Raw genomic sequence first — 17,192 nt, 5'->3', positions numbered from 1 at the left:
TTTTTTTTTTTTTTTTTTTTTTTTTTTTTTTTTTTGTATAAAAAAACCTGCCTTAGGAGCAGACCAAAGTCATAGTCTGGCTCCCTGAGTCCAGATTATGGCCCTGACCGGTTAGTTTCTGTTTAGCATTCAATAAACCTTTGCTGAGTTGAGTCTGGTGTCTGAGTGCTCAATGGGCTGGGATTCCTGAACCTGTAGCATCTATATTCTGAAACAAATGTGAAAGGACAGACATCTCTACAAATACAATAAAGTGATTTTGCTAAAAAGTCACAGAATAAAGCATTCTCTCTCAATGTGATTTTAATTTTTGTTCAACATTGTATAGTCAAAGGAAATAAAATTAAGCTCACAACTGATAAAAGTGAAAAAAATAATCAAGATACAGATACACTGATAAAACTGCAGCATGATTTCGGCTTCTGAAGCTATTATTTTATTTTTATGAAATAATAGTTGTGAACCAACTTCAGTGATTTGTGTCACAAGACATGGTATACTTAAAGTCTCTAGATACATCCCTGAGATTAGTTGTGGCTTACACATCCCAAATAGATGATTATGCATAATGTAGAGCTGGAAGAGTAGCTGTTAGTTATTCTTTACGGTTGCTGGGGAAAGTGCTTTGCTGGCACAAGGCATGGCAGACTCCTGATTCCATGGTTTGAAAGCAGTTCCCTCTGTTTCTGCTAGATCTTTCACCATACTTTCTTTGCTACAAGAAACATTTCAGTGTTTGCTATATGAAACCTTGGCAAGTTGTGATGTGACGATGTTCAAACAAGTTAGTCAATTTTCTTTTTCTTTTTATTCACATTATTATAAATGTGTGGATTTTAGATGAGAAGACTAAAAAATAGAATCTCCCATTTGTTCAACATGTATTGGTTGAAAGCCTTAACAAACAAGTATTATTCTCCTATGCAAAGAACAGAGCTAACCTTGCCCTTGAGGAAGCTATAAAAAAGAAAGAAAGAAAGAAAAGGAGAAAAGAAAGGGAGAAAAGAAAAAAAAGAATAATCCAAATGACACCATCTCAAAAATAAATATGTTGCTTCAAACTTGATTGGATATCATGGCCAAAAGTAGTTGTATGATAACACAGGCACCCAATGGTGTCTAAAAGATCAGAAAAGCCTTAATGGCAGAAGTTTGAAATTAACTTACTCTCCAAGCTGGAGCAGGAACATGTGTATGTATAGGTGGCTAGAAGGAGCATGGACATCTCAGTATCTAATTTGGAGTGCAGAGTGAAAGGGGAAAACAAACAAACAAAAAATAAAACTGTAGGATGTTGGGGAGCAGAGGCAGCAGAAATGGGAACATGCAGGAGGCAGTATCCTACTAAGGACTTTCATTTTTATTCTAGGACCAAAAAGAAGGTATTAAAGGATATTAAGCAAGGAGGACAGTTACAGGGAATGATAACACTTATACTTTGTAATGATGACTCTGGCTAGCATATGACAGGAATAGGAGAAAGAGTAGGTTCTCCTCAAAGAGTTGATGAGGGGAAGGTGGGGTTAGGCTATCTCTTAAGTCACTCAAGAGACAAAGATTAAAGAAGTGGTGGCAGAGGTGAAGAAAAGTGGCTGGAACTGAGAGAAATTTCCATAGTAGTCTCTAAGACTTGGGGAAAGATCCAGCTTGCCCAAGTGACATGCTGAACTATCTTCTTTATCTTTAGGACTTTTCAATCCAATAAATGGGTACTGATATTTGCCAAAGCAGGAAACACTAGAATCCTAAAAAAGGTTGAAGTCATGGATAAACATAAGACTGAGCAAAAGAAAAATAAGGAGAATTCTATTTTATGGACCACCAAACTGGGTGCTAACAATTCTGTGGGCTGTGACCTCAAGTCTTTTCCTTTTCTCACTCCAAATTCTTCTAAGTTTAACAAGAACAGCTGTCTGATTCCAAGGTTTGTGATTCCCCTTAAAAATGAGTTTGGAATGTAAGGTAGTAGATAAATAGATTTACCTTGAACTTTGCTTATATCTGTTCTTCCTTGGATTTGATAGGCATCACTTAAACTCTCTGCTGTTCCATTCACAAGGCCATAGGTGCTTCCAAAGGATAATGCTGGGGGGAGGGTAATGATAATGTCACTGAACTTGTCCCACTGGCTCCCTAGGGAGTATGTGGAAATCTCCAGCTTACACAAACTATTTGTACATTTTTTTGGCTCATTAAAGTAGTCTTAACAAGAATTACTTTTTGCTTTTTATGATAGAAGAAGGGTCAATTTTTAAATGAATCCTTTTATTTGATTTGTTTGTTTGTTTTTTGTTTCTTTGTTTGTTTGTTTTCCTGTGACAGTGTTTCTCTATGTTGCCTTGGCTGTCCTGGAACTCACTCTATAGACCAGGTTGGCCTTGAACTCAGAGATCCACCTGCTTCTGCCTACAGAATGCAGAATACAGAATACAGAATACAGAATGGGGGATTAAGGCATTGCCACCTCATCCAGTTAAGGTGAATTTTTAAAACAATATGACTAACTTTAATAGTGGTTGACATCTGTTTCCATACTCTGACAATTCATAGTAAAGTTACACATCCCTTTTGAACACATGCCTATTTGAGTATTTAAAAACAAAATTTATTTGAGGCTTTTCAGAATATTGTCCCACTTGATGACCTTAGTGTAACCCAGTAAAAGTGGACGGATGTACATTTAATATCCTAATTTTATCTTGATATTTCAGCAACTATTTGAATTATCTGGCTATCTTTGCATGAATTTTCATTTGCATATGAATGTTTCCATCAGAAATGTAATCAAATGCAAATTCAATTGGATTTGCATTAATAGTCTTTGGGCTTAAAAGGGAGAAAAATTCTGATTTTTCTGGAGAGGCAAACTAAACTACATCTAGATACACTTCTGGTGTTTGGAAAGGGAATTTGATTGCTAGATCAAATTTTGTCATGCTAGATTTCTATATGAAGTGGGGTGGAGACAAAAGGACTTCATATCACATATTCTATTTAAGGATCATCTTTGGTAATCTATGGGATCTTGAACACTGAGTATCTCGCCAAGAAACTAGTGGTTTTAAAGAAACATTGTGAAATGAATGTGAAAAATAATGTGCCTTTACACTATTAAAACAAAACAAAATATGAAAGAAGATACCTGATAGCTGAGCTAATGATTAAGAGTTTTGCTCAACTCAATTTAGGTAATTATAAGACAATGTGATGAAGTATTACGTGGGATTCATAAATGCTTGCAGGAGTTAGACATGGCCTCAGTGAGGGGCTTCATGAAGAATATGTCATTTAATCATTTAAGTGTATTGACTTCCTTAGGACTTTCCCTCGTATATGTGGGGCAGATCTGCTATTGATCATCTATCCATAACCACTTAAAGTGAGCTAGCATTCAAACGTAAAAGAGCCAGCATATCCACCATGAAAAAAAATGTAGCTTCTTGTTTTTCATTACAATTTTCCTTTTCCTAGACACAGCTCTTCATCCCCACACCACCAAATCTTACAATGCTGACAAAAGCTGTTTACAGTATGATCCTGCTCTCATTTTCCGAATTGCTTATCTGCACTTGAAACAAGCCCAATCATTTGTTAAGAAGAGGCTAAGAGATAAAATTAAAGCCCATGGATCCCTTCCCTATGGTTTCAGGACTTCGTTCCAAAATGAACAGCAAGGCTTGTCCCCTCAAAATAACTGCAGAGGTGAGATGCATAATGAAGGGCCTGATGCTTTCCATTCAGGAAAGGAAGGTTCATGACTAGAGAGCAAGAAGCAGAGACAAGATGGCCGTCCTGTGGCCATGTATCCAGCTGCATGTTCTGAGGCTGTGCTACCTCTCCCCGTGACTGTACTGTCCCCCTCCTTACTTTACGTCACCCCAGAAACCTACTTTGAACTATGTCATGTTCCAGTCTCTGAACACTAAAACCCCACTTGCTCGCAGTACTGCAGCAAGTGATGGGGGTGCATCTGGTTACTCCTGTTGGCAAGGATGGAATCTTGATTGTATTTGGAAGTTTGTATTTCTGTTTTTACAAAGATTTTATAATACTGTGTAGTGGACACAGGAATGAGGGGGAGAACTTGCTAAGAAGTCACAGAATTCCCCGCTGTATTTTTCTAGTATAAAATCAGCCTCATTTTTTGTTCTTTCTATAATCCTCCTCACTCCCTGGCTGCCTTGGAAGGACTGCCAAAACACACTGACAGAGGATATTTGCATGGTATTTATCATCAAACCATAACAAAAAATTCACAAGAAACCTCAAGTAATTTCTTCCCATAGCTTCTCCGGGGATTTTGCATTTAGTCCTAAAATTTACCCTAATATCGTGCAAATATCTCAACCTTCCCTAAGGTTAGTTAAACTTTTCTCCATCCAAAAAGAGAATGTTAATTAAAAATGTTTCCTCATGGCTATATGTATTTTAATATTGGTAGATAAATTCCTAGATCCTTTCAAGTCAGCAAAGTCTCTCTTTTCTTTTAAATATGTTAGTCAGTCTTACTAGTCATACTTATTAATAATACTTTCATAAATACTTTTAAGACTATCTTGGGAAAATATTGATTTTTTTTTAAGGTAGATAATGAATGTTGGTCTAAACTGACTTTTAAAGCAATTGCCTAAAAACAAGCAGTGTTAGCAGACCTCTCAGTGAAAAAGAAGCATGGACTGGTTCAGGAACCCATCAGTTCCCATAATTAAGTTGCTTAGAATACGTTCTCAATGAGAGACTAAAAGTGGTCTTTACTTATACTTTACAGGTCATTGAGTTTATAATGTGACCCTGATGCTGATTCTGTTTTTCTTGTTTTCTTTTGCCACTTATTTCCCGCATTTAGAACAAGAAGGCAACTGCTCTGTTGCTATTGGTCTAACATGTGGCATGTTTTCGGCTTTCATTACAAACTGAGATGGAACTGGAGAGATTGCTCAGTGGTTAAGAGCAAAGCCTGTCCTTCCAGAGGACTTGAGTTCAATTCCCAGCAACCACGTGGAAGCTCACAACTGTCTGTAACTCCAGTTTCAGAGGATCAGGCACCCTCAAACAGACATGGAGGCAGAACACCAATGCACATAAAAATAAATTTAAAAAAAGAACTGAAAAGATATATTTGAATATTATTGTTAAGCCATTTTGGCAATCATCAGAATGAATAAGTAATTCTTTCAGGAAATCTAGCTTCTATCCACATTGCCACATGTCAAAGCAAAAGGGACAGAAGCAGAAGTCATGTATGTAACTGTCTTCTCCACCCATATGGCAAACAATTTCTTCAGTCCTAATAGATGACATAAAAAGAAGACATAAACTTATATTTAATTTTGCATAGATTTTGAGGGGGCTTAAGAAGGCATATGCAAAGGTAGCTGAATTCTTACAACTACTTTGTATAGAGTTGACCAATAAATAAATATCAGCATACATATATTGGCACCAGATATCTAAAAGCTGGAAGGGATGGGGATGTTTTTTTTCTCATGGTGTGGCCACACAGCAGCTCCTCAGAGCCTCCGACTGGTACAGAGGCATGTATAAAGCCAGGGGAGGGTCGTAAAGAGCCACAGAGAAGTTTCTTCTTTTGCTGAGAATTAGGCATCTTGGTGGTCTCTCCACCCCTGCTCTTATCTAGCCTTCTCTGGGGAAGCATGTTCAAATACCAATGTGAGATTCATGCTAAAAGCTTTAGAAGAGAGAGATGAAGAATGAATAGGAGGTGGGATTTTGTAGCAGTCTGCAAGATCAAATATTTCCCTCCACAGCAGGAAGTAGCCCAGTCAGGGATGCAGGCTAATTTTAAAGTTTGATTTTGTATGAGAGGATTGTGAATATTAAGATCCAGAGACTTACAGTAACCTTTGAATGACTTTGCAATGCAACAGCACAAAATGATGCAGTGTATTGAATTTTAATTCCCCAGTTAAACAATATGTGTCCATCTTTCCCTTAACTATGTAACCTAACAATCTGGGATTAGTGTTGCTGTATTTTAGGAAGGTAATTTTGCTCAGCAGTTCATACTTTTTTTTTTTTTTCTTCACAGAAAGCCATAAAACATTTAGTGTTTGCTCTGGATACTCACTGGTTTTCAAGGTATGGTTTGCATATTAGTGTCAATATACCTGGGAACTTATTTGAAATGCAAGTTCTCAAGGCCTATTCCAGAGCTAACCATCTGTGTTTTAACAAGCCTTGAAGGAAATCTTGTCTAAATTAAGAACCCCTGCAAGAAGGACTCTCTCTTCTGTCTCATATAGCACACACAGCATGCTTTTGAGTGATATCATGGAATGTCTTCGCATCAGACAAGTCTGACCACTTCAGTCTGAGTTTGCAGCCCTCTCGTTTGCTTGCTGGATGGAATCTGCAAATGTGAATCACTGAGGATATCACAGCACACTGAATCTTTCTCTGCCACATGTGTGAGCTTCTAGAGGTATGGACCGTGTGATTAAACTCAGAGCCTGGGACTCCCCATTTGATTTGCTTATTTTGTGTTTGGCTCTTAATTTTCTCACCTGTGAAATGAGCCAGCATGTTCTTGGGCATCCCTAAAGTCATAGCAATACATACTTTGAAATAATTAATTGCCACTATCAATATGTTATCTACCTCCTAGGTAAGTCTAGAGAGATTATTCTGTATTCTTTTCAATTAAAAAAGTCTGAATAACATGGATTATGGGAGACCCATACACAATGATAAAGAAAAAATATTTTGGAAGTGCTTGGAAACCACAGGTGTGATAATAAGCACATGACAACACAGTGCTTATTAAATATTTGTTGGCTGAATGAAGGAGCCATGCAAGAAGCCAGGCGTGCTTGTCATTTCTTATGGGAACTCTTGCTGCAAAGTGGAGATGGCTGCTCCTAATCGCAGACAAAGCTCATGACACCCCATGAGCTCATGAGCCAGGAAGTGAAGATGCTCTTCCAGGTGCACACCTATGATGGTCTATCCCTGACAACTCCTGTCCGTCCTGTGCTCATTCTGTTTTTCTTATATTTTTTGATCATTGATAAAAAATTAGGAAGTTTTCATATATATATACATATATATACACTTATACACATATATATACACATATACATATATAAGTGTATGTGTTCATATATGTATATGTGTACATATATGGATATATTTATATCTGCATATATATATATATATATATATATATATATATATATATATATATATAACTGATTGTTTCTATGACAGATGTCTGACTGAATGACAAAAACTCTCCAACCCTGAAAATGTGACATAGCGAAACTAGAAGAAAACGACTTGCTTCACAGTAGCACAGTAGCAGATTAGTGTGTGTCCTTGTGGGGCTCTTAAGTATGAACTGAATTCTCTGCCCCAGCATGACTGCTAACACTTCAAAGCCTCTCAGCTCCTGCTGGGAGATACCTGATGTTCAAACTTGTATGGCCTCCATCCTTGTAAAAGAGCTAGCAAATTTCAAACTTTTAATTCAAATCCCATGTAAGAGAAATAAGGGGAAGTTGAGGCTATAAAACCATGAAGAAAATAAAGGCATTAAAACTTTTCCTGCTCTAAGATTCCCTCTTTCTTCTATGAGAATGGCTGAATGGATGGAATCCATGCTTTGTGGAGCCTGTTGCTTGCAGGCCTCACCCTACCCAGAGAAGTCAGACTACTTACTGTATTGTTGCCTCAGATGAGATTTACAACATAGGCCAGGATCATTCCTGAGAGTCCATTCGCTACGAGGACACCTGACCTGTACACCTGGACTGAACTGTTATTAACATAACAGGTATAAACCCCTGATCTGATTCCATAGTATTAAGCTTAAACTCTACTGTTTGGATTCTGTTCAGGACATGATTTGTGGGGCCAGAGGAAAGTGAAACTATAGGGTACCTTGTTCAAAGTTGTTAAAATGATCAGGAATAAAGCCAGACATGACAGTATAGGGATGTATGTCCCTATAGGGACATTTGTCCCCTATACAGACAAAGCAAACTTCAGAACTGGAGATACTTAGGGAAAGAATCCTTTTAGATTCAAATGGGAAACTGTGTCATTTTTCTATTCATCTTAGTTTTAAAAATTTATATACATGATTTACTTTCTAGATTGATGTATTAAGAACTAGTAAGTTCAACTTATTAGTAAAGGTAATTAAATGACCAAAAAAAAAAGGCATAAATGTAAGACCCGCCTAATTACAGGCGTGGTGCATGGTATAAGGTGCATGCCTTGTGCAGCACAGAGGTTCCGTTCCCACATCATCAACACAGCTTTTATTTTCTTAGTTTATGATTCCCAAGACAGTTTCATGAGGAGAAAGGGTGAGGGGAGGGAAGCCCAAATTGTCTAGGCTGATTTTCTCATTGAACAAGCTGATGCCACCAAGATGTAGTGAGGTTAATGAATGAGTCACACAGTTACAAAAGTAGTTTTCAGAAGAGCTGGATACAGAGGTTACATATCATGACTCCTGGCCCATTGTTCTTTCGACTACATCACAGTGATTTCAACATGAGAGAGAAACACTCCATCTTTGTAGTTTTTGTTTATCATGCTTGATTTAATAACATTTGAAAAGGACCTAGATACATAAAAGATCACAAGGATGTGAATAATTCTAAATGTCACATTCTTACATTATAAAATTAGTATGAGAAAAGCCAATTAAAATGCCAACTTTAGTGGCATATGCTGTTAAATTATTCCTCATTTTTATGTCTATACATTTCTTTGTTTTTATTTTATTTTTATTGATTTATTATTATTTACAATTTGTATTATTTGTACTATTTGTATTAGTTCACTTTGCATCCCCGCTGTAGCCCCCTCCCTCATCTTCTCCCAGTCCCACCCTCCTTTCCTCTTCTCCCCCTATGTCCCTCCCCTAGTCCACTGACAGGGGAGGTCTTCCTCCTCTACTATCTGACCCTAGCTTATCAGGTCTCATCAGGACTAGTTGCACCCTTTTCCTCTGTGGCCTGTCAAGGCTACCCCTCCCCCACCAGGGAGGAGATGATCAAAGTGCCAGCCACTGAGTTCATATCAGAGACATACCCTGCTCCCCTTACTTGGATACTGAGCTGCCTATGTGCTACATTTGAGCAGGGGTCTAGGTCCTCTCCTTGCATGGTCCTTGATTGGAGCATTGGTCTCTGCAGGTCCCTCTAGGCCTAAATTTTTTAGGAATGGATACAGAAATTGTGGTACATTTGCACAATGGAATACTACTAAGCAATTTAAAGACAAGGAAATCGTGAAATTTGCAGGCAAATGGATTGAACTAGAATAGATCATCCTGAGTGAGGTGACCCAGAAGCAGAAAGACACACATGGTATATATTCACTTATAAGTGGATATTAGCCATAGACATACTAAAATCTATATTCCTAAGGAAGCTAAATAAGAAAGAGGACCCTAGGGAAGATGCTTAATCCTCATTCAGAAGGGCAAACAGTATAAACATTTGTAATAGGAGGAGACAAGGAACAGGACAGGATCCTAGCACAGAGGGCTTCTGAAAGAATCTACTCAGAAGGGTATTGAAGCAGATGCTGAGACTCATAGCCAAACTGTGGGCAAAGCAGGGAATCTTATGAAAGAAGGGGAGATAGAAAGACCTGGAGGGGACAGGAGCCCCACAAGCTTTTCTTTTGTAAATTTAATTTACTTATGTACTGAAAGTGTTCCTACTTTGATGAATCCTATATCTTTTTAATTTTTTTTCTTGCCTTGCCTCTCTTTCATTGTCTTTATTTATTTCTATGGTGATCCAGATTGAATTACTGAGTGTCATTATGGCCAACTTTGGTTGTCAACTTGACCCACATGGGAAGAACTAGCCTTCGGGCATGCTTGTGGGGCATTTCCCCCATCGCTAATTCATGGAGGAGGGCCCTGCCCACTGTGGGCAGCATCATCCCCAGGCAGGAGAGCCTGGGCTATATAAGGAAGGTAGCTGAACATGAGCTTGATAACAAGCCAGTAAAGAGCTTTCTCTGCTGGCTTTTGCTTAAAGCTGTTACCTTGACTGCTGTGGTGTCCCTTAGTGATGGGCTATAACCTGTAAACCAAATAAACATTTCCCCCCCTCAAGTTGCCTTTGGTTGTGTTGTTTATCAAAGCAACAGAAAGCGAACCAGGACACTAGGCAGAAGGAAGAATTCTTCAGATTCTCTCCTAGAGATGCTTAATCTTTCTGTTTAACATATAAGGACTGCATTTTTCCTAATTTTAGTATTTCTTATTTTTAATCAAGTTTCAAATGCACTCAATAAATTACAACTCTCCAAAGCACCCTGCAAAGATGAATCATTATAAGCTATTATTTCACTGGCTATTCTGAGTGTATATGGTAAAAAAAGTATGCCTTAAACTTAACATAGTGAGAGACATAAAGGGAACTTCATTCACGGTTCATTTTGCTTTCCTATTTCACATACTACTTGTTTTTCCCCCACATGCTTAATGACATCCTCCTACATGTGTTCCACTCCTTCAGATTAAATGAAACTATGTCAGCCCGTGGTAATATCCCATCCCTCACAGGCTTTTCCCGCAGAGCCCTTCCTGCTTGCATCTGTCTTGACATACAGAGCAAAGAGGCTGGGTCAAACTACTTCTTAATTCACACTGCTGATCCAAACCACTGTTCCCTGTTTTACAAGCTCACTCATCATTAATTTATTCCTTAACTCAAGAAATGACCTGCTTATTAACTACCAGCACTACATAAAGTACTACGAACATTGAGGGGAATATGGAGAAGCACAACTTAGCATTGGCCTTCGGAGTCTCTACTCTAAAAAGGTTTTGAAGAATTTTCTGTTTTTTTGAGACAGACTCCTGAACTCATTATGTAGCACAGGGCTGGCCTCAGACTCCCCATCATCCCTTTGCCTCCCAAAGGCTAGATTTAGAGATGTTTTCTGCCATACCTGGTTGTAACTATAATGCTCTGAAGCCCAAAGTTATCTTTCAATGCATCAAGTCTTAGGGCACTGCCTCTGTAGTTCAAGTAAAATGATATATGTCCTGTGACTACATTTCCTCCAGGCTACCATTGGTTAGAAGGTATGGTCCTCTCTGCAAGGTGGTGCACACCTCTAATTCCAGCGCTTGGGAAGCAGAAGAAGGCAGATTTCTGTGAGTTCAAGGCCAGTGTGGTCCACATAGTGAGTTTTAGGACAGTCAGAGCCACATGTTGAGACTCTGTCTCAACAAACAAACAAACAAACATGTAATAGTCCATGCCAAACTGTGCTCCCCCCCCAGTCTAACAACATGGATAGTTAGTCTCCATACTTCACTATGGTCGAGACAGTACAATCTTTCAGAACCAAAACCAGGTATGTGTGTCTTCTAATTCCCCATTTTCCTCGTCCTCATCATTTAATTCCTAACTTCCTTAGAGCAAGCACTTCACAATAACCAGGTCCAGACAGGTCCCTCAGTCTGTCTATTTGGGCTGCTTTGGACGCTTGCCTTAGTTCACCTTGGAACTTGAACTTTTATTCTTATATTATTCATGCTTTCTCAAACTAAGATATATTCCTTTCTTATTTATTTATTTCCTACAATACCAAGTATGTGTAAAGAGACTTAAGTATTTACGTACCTAATTTCAGGCTATGTTTTCAAAACAGAGTATTCTTTCTTGATGGTGACCGAATTTCTACACAATCCACAGCAATTACTCTCCATTTCTACTCAAGATTTCATTCCTACTCTTACTTCTTTGATGGTAACTGAAGATCTTTTTCCTTTTCACTTCACGAGTACAAGCTATATGATAAATATGCCCTGAACACCTTAAACTTGGTCAGTTCGTTTCAACTATCATTTTCCTCTCTGACACACTACTAAAAACAAAACAAAACAAACAAACAAAAAACAAAGAAACTGCTACCCCTTCTCCCATCACGCCCTTCTAATAGCTTCCCCAGTCTCTTTTCATACGTCCAGGCTTTCCATTGCTTTCTTCCCCCAGAGGCATGTTCAGGAAGCTCTTCTCCTCAAGAACTTTTCTTGAAATCTCCAGGCATCTTTTTATTGCTCTACGTCTAACACAGCCCAGCTCTCTTGTCAGGAAACTCCACCATATACAACGTTTTGCCTTTGGACCCACACAGATTGGTGCACCTCAAATGAAACAACTTAACACGTACACATATTGTCATAAGTAAAAATAATAACACGGGTTAGTAATGGATCAGTATTTGTCTGAACATTGTGTTACGTATTTGGCACACATTTCTCATTCGTGTGTCTTTTGTTGGTCTGGTTACTCTTTGCTCACTGTTCTCCCCAGGGTGCTTAACAAAATAGTCTTAGGCTTAGTAGGGTCTCAATAAATGACCACGGATTTGCAGAGATAATGAAAAAACAATTATTACTTGCAAGTTTTGTCTACCTATTACTATGGCCCTATAAAATTTTATGTTCCCCGAGGGCACATATTAAATATTCCATTTTTTTTAAGTTTTTTTCCCTCAAGCCTCAGTTTAAATTTTGTCTGCTTAAGATGAAAAACAAATGAAGAAGAGTGTTTGTTTATTGATGGTTATTCAGGCTGAGGAAAAAATGAATCCTGAAGGTAGTCAGTTGTGAAAGAATGAAAACATATTTGACATTATTATATATTATATAATTATTATATATAAGCACTATTAAATCTTCCTCTTCTACAATTTAAGGACGCTGGTTCAAGATTAAATGAGGTAGAAGACCCACTGGATAGATGCAATAATAATGAATAGCCTTCCTAACTTTCTTTCATACTTGAACCTTAAATGATATAGCAGAACAATGGAAGGAGTTGTAACAACTTGTGATGTGATTCAGGATGTCAAACTTTTTTGAAATTGTCTAGTCAGTGGCTGAGGAGATGGCTCAGCCAGGAAAGTGCTTGCTGTGCAAGCAGGAGGACTAAGTTTGATCCCTAGAACCCATGTGAAAACACTGGATATGGCCACGCCTCGGTGGCACACCTTTAATCCCAGCATTAGTGAGGTTGAGGCATTTCTATGAGGTAAAGGCCAGCCTGGTCTACGTAGTGAGCTACTGGCCAGCCAAGGCAACAAAGTGAGATCTTGATTTTACCACCCCCCTCATCAAATGTTGGATACAGTAGCATGCACTTGTAATTGCAGTATGAAAGAGGTGGAGACAGAGCAATCCCTGGACTCTGCTGGCCAGCCAGCTAAGGTTATCCTAATCAGTGAGTTCCTAGAATGTTCTTGAGACTCCAGAGGAGATGAGGGGCTGCTGTATTAAGAAGAAATGTCAAGGGCTAGGGATGTGTTTCAATCAGGGGAGTGTTTGCCTAGCATGCATGGCACCCAGAGGTCAGCCTCAAAAGCACATAAAAGAAGGAGGAGGAAGAGGAAAGACCAGTCATGGTAGTTCATGCCTGTCATCCCAGTACTTGGGAAGTAAGTGGAGTCAGGAAGACCAGCAGTTCAAGATCACGCTTGTGACTGTGAGGCGAGCCTGGCCTAGAAACACTGACTCAAACAAGCAAACAATCCAACAACAACAAAAAACGGTGCATTATTTCAATTTTTAAAAATATGCAAGTGTTAAAACATACTAAACTTATGTCTGAGAAGAAAAACAAAACAAAATACTTATTCTGTGAGATGATTGAGTCATAAACTGAAAAGTGCCACTAAATTTCTAAACACCAAGTCCAACATGCTTGCCCAGCATTCCGTTTTTTGAAGTGTTTTTTTTAGCTTTCTTTTTTTCTAATTAAATTTTTATTTTTTATATTATCACAGTTTATTTACTTTGTATCCCAGCTGTAGCCCCTCCCTCATTCCTTCCCAATCCCATCCCTCTTCTCCTCCCTGTTCCTCTCTAAGTCCACTGATAGGGGAGGTCCTCTTTCCCTTCCATCTAATGCTATCTTATCAGGTCTCATCAGGACTGGCTGCAAAGTCCTCATAAAACCTTTTGCTTCAGGATTTTTTTTTCCTCTTTCCCTATAACCTTTTTTTATTCTAGTAAATTTGATATTTCTTTCCTACCTACCAAAAGGCCCAGTGTCAACCCATTCTTCACTGTGAATCTCCAAGTCTTATCAGTTAAATACCATCTGAATATATTTGCATGACTCTCATGCTTTCTCCGGTCCTTGGTTTCAATTAAGAATGAAAAGAAACACCCTGCACTTTTCCCCACCACACACACAATATACACAAGTGCACTTTGTATATATAACTTTTATATGAAAATGTGTCTGAAAACTGATTCAAGATCTTCTCAAAGATGAGTAGATCTATTGATCCAGAGATAACAAATATCACCATATCCAAAACATATTCACAAACACACATGTCCTCTTTACCTGTGCCACTCAGTTATTAAGAAGTCTTGTTGAAAATTCCCCACTTCACCACCTATGACAAACTCTTTAAAAACCACTTCATGGCTGCATAACAGTGCTGCATAATAGGGCTATCGAGTCGTCTGGTTTTCCCCAGAGACATCATGATGGTACAACATGACCCAACTTCTTTCCTTTTATGCTCTCTTTATATTCTCAAAGAGTTGCCTTTTATTTACAACGTTATTTTCCACAAGTTCCCTTTAATTCAGCCATGTCTTTTCACTCACTGTCCTTTGACTAGCATCTACCTCCACCCCCACCTTTGGCTTACATACTCCACATCTTCCTTCCCTGTGCCTTCCTGACTACAGAAAATGCATTTAGTTCAAATTCAACTTTCTGAGCTGGGTGGGGTGGTGCACGCGCCTTTAATACCAGCACCTGGGAGGCAGAGGCAGGTGAGTTCAAGGCTGGTCTACAAGTCCAGGACAGCCAAGGCAACACAGGGAAATCCTGTGTTCGAAAAACAAAACAAAATCAAATTCCTTCATAAAACGTGTACAAATTTCCACTTTGCAGGATCTTTTCTATTTCTGTAATTCAAATAATTATGATTCCTACCATTTGTTGCCTATTTACCACATATTTTCACTTACTGCTTGTATTTTTCTTGTGAATTAAGCTTATATCCCAAATTAAATAATAACCATGGCTTAGGCTTCCTGGCCCATCTTCTCCCACACATGCACACAACAGGGACTATATTGAAAACACTCAATGAACATGTATTGATTTACTTATTGACTGAATACATATGAAGTCAAAGAAACAGTGAGTATTAGGAGAAAAGGCATCTTCAACCTGGCGAAAGGGTGTTCAAGGTTGATTTGTAACCCCCCTGGATTGGAATAATTTCCGTTAACCTCATGTTGGACTCAGGTATACACAGTGGCTGTTAAATTGTCACCTTGTTGCCCTCTCAGTGCTCACAAAGGAAATGAAATCAGCTTTATTAATGCTTGAAGCTGAGACTTAACAGTTTTCTTTAAGGGAACCTAAGGCCATTTGCAATCTCACAAACCAGCATTTTCGAGGGGAGTACTTAATTCATGGTATTTTATTATTATATTTTACATAAAATTTTTTGGGTTTGTGTCTATTTTTATAAAAAAAAAAAACGGTATCCCAGGAACATAGAATATTAAAAGTAGAAATATTCTGAGCAGTCAACTAGTTCACCATGTGCATTTTACAGATATGGAAACTGAGTTCCTAAGAGGAGAACTGATTTGCCCAGGGTCGTAATCTAGGTATTGCTGAAGCTGCATCTAGAAATCAGAATTATCAGTGCATGATTCTATGATTTTTCTAGAACCACATGGTTGTACACTTTCAGTTTTGTACTAAATTTGACATTATTCAAAGGAGAAAAAAATAAGAATTAAAAAAATATTTCTTTTACTTTGCACTCAAGATAGTCTCTTAAGTAATAAGAGTATGTACAGATAGCATGAGCAATAATAATAAGCAAGTGTGAATAGCATCTTAATTATTTACATGTCTGAAGCCACATAAAACTGTACAGTTTCTCATTGTCAGGCTGAAGGGAAGCAGTTCAATGACCATTGTTGCTTGGTGTTAGGAGATGACTTTGAACTGGGGACTGTGCTAGCCTTTGTAACAGTGGGGGGGAGGCTTGTTCGAAACATGAAGATAGGGCCATGCAGAAAGAGACATGTGCACAGTGAGTCCGTGTCACTTTGTGCTGCAAGAGGAGATGCTGCTTAGAGCATGGACTGTCACCTTAACCTCCCGCTCTCCTCCAGCAGTAGTGGGCCCAGTAGAACACCGCTTCCTGTCTCCCTGCTGCTTATCCATCAGTTTAATTAAAGAGAAGAGAACTGTTAATTCTTGTTTAAAAGTCTGTCTGAGAAATATTATTTGATTCCTCTAGCAGATGCAGAGATTTAAAAGGGAAGAGAGAATTTGAGAGAAATTAAATGATTAACTTTTATAGGGAATGTTAATGGAAATTTGGCTTTGGGAAAATTATTTTGCAGTCTGTATTACATCATATCACTTGACTTCTCGGTGATAGACATCAAGTGGTAGCTAATACCAGCATATAGTATTATAATTTAGCAATATATTTTTAAGATAAAAATTACAACTAGAAATTCATATAAGTCACACTGTGAAATTCATATAAGTCCATTCATACAATTCAATATTCTAGAGCTTTAGAGGCATTATGGTAGTAGAAGACAAATTTGCCAAATAAAGTAAAAGATGTGGCAAATTCAAACTTGAAAGAAAACCAGACCTGTGAAGTCTAACTTCTTGTTAATTGTGGAGGTGCAAATGGTCTGTGTTTTATCAGATTCAGGAAACCCACATGACATGGAACAAACATGGTGTTGCATTGCAAATGTAACTTACCTGTACCATTGTTAATTGTGGTCTGGATCGTGGCTTCTGGCCCCATAGCATCATAATCTTCCTTCATTTCTTCTGTGGGAGAAAATTATCTTTAGCATTTGAAAATTATAGAAAGGCTTACTATACTAAGCATGCCAAACATAGGAACAAGGAGGAGCCTTTCAAGAGAAATAGAAAAGGCTTGTTGTAAACCTGTAAACAGTAGCTTTGTTCAGGCGATTGAATGAATTCAACAGTGCTGGCTGCACAAGAACTTATTTACTTTAAGCATCACTGCAAGCTGTGAAAAACAGAGGTGCTTATTTGAAGCAAACGAAGGGCTTTTCTTCTGGTGGCAGTTCTAGTAACAAACAGTGGGGAGATGTTATTTCTTTCAATAAGAGTTGAGTCAAAAGTGACTGCTAACTCTGGGTG

General features: G+C 38.3%; 1 protein-coding gene and 1 long non-coding RNA gene across 3 annotated transcripts in view; one reads left to right on the top strand and one right to left on the bottom strand.

The window, feature by feature from the left end:
- The window catches only part of LOC129671352 (uncharacterized), a 50,932-nt gene extending 44,615 nt beyond the window's left edge, over window positions 1-6,317 (top strand). The window contains exons 2-3 of the long non-coding RNA XR_008719343.1: window positions 6,050-6,099; window positions 6,264-6,317. This is a non-coding gene — a long non-coding RNA (uncharacterized LOC129671352). The remainder of the gene's footprint in view (window positions 1-6,049; window positions 6,100-6,263) is intronic.
- The window catches only part of Zeb2 (zinc finger E-box binding homeobox 2), a 33,974-nt gene extending 17,129 nt beyond the window's left edge, over window positions 1-16,845 (bottom strand). Inside the window, exons 1-2 of one of the 2 annotated variants that reach the window (XM_055600247.1) lie at window positions 16,779-16,844; window positions 1,984-2,085 (exon numbers count right to left, since the gene is read on the bottom strand). In XM_055600247.1, coding sequence (XP_055456222.1) covers window positions 1,984-2,085; window positions 16,779-16,824 — 148 coding nt within the window. In that variant the 5' untranslated portion in view covers window positions 16,825-16,844. Of the gene's footprint in view, window positions 1-1,983; window positions 2,086-16,778 lie in introns of both variants that reach the window. The other variant, XM_055600248.1, reaches the window with a different exon arrangement.
- Between the last annotated feature and the right edge of the window lie 347 nt (window positions 16,846-17,192).

This window comes from Psammomys obesus, unplaced genomic scaffold (assembly GCF_907164565.1).
Source record: "Psammomys obesus unplaced genomic scaffold, mPsaObe1.curated_primary_1811, whole genome shotgun sequence".
Lineage (NCBI taxonomy): Eukaryota > Metazoa > Chordata > Mammalia > Rodentia > Muridae > Psammomys > Psammomys obesus.
The sequence above is the reverse complement of the archived record's forward strand: the minus strand, read 5'-3'. Positions and strand labels throughout refer to the sequence as shown.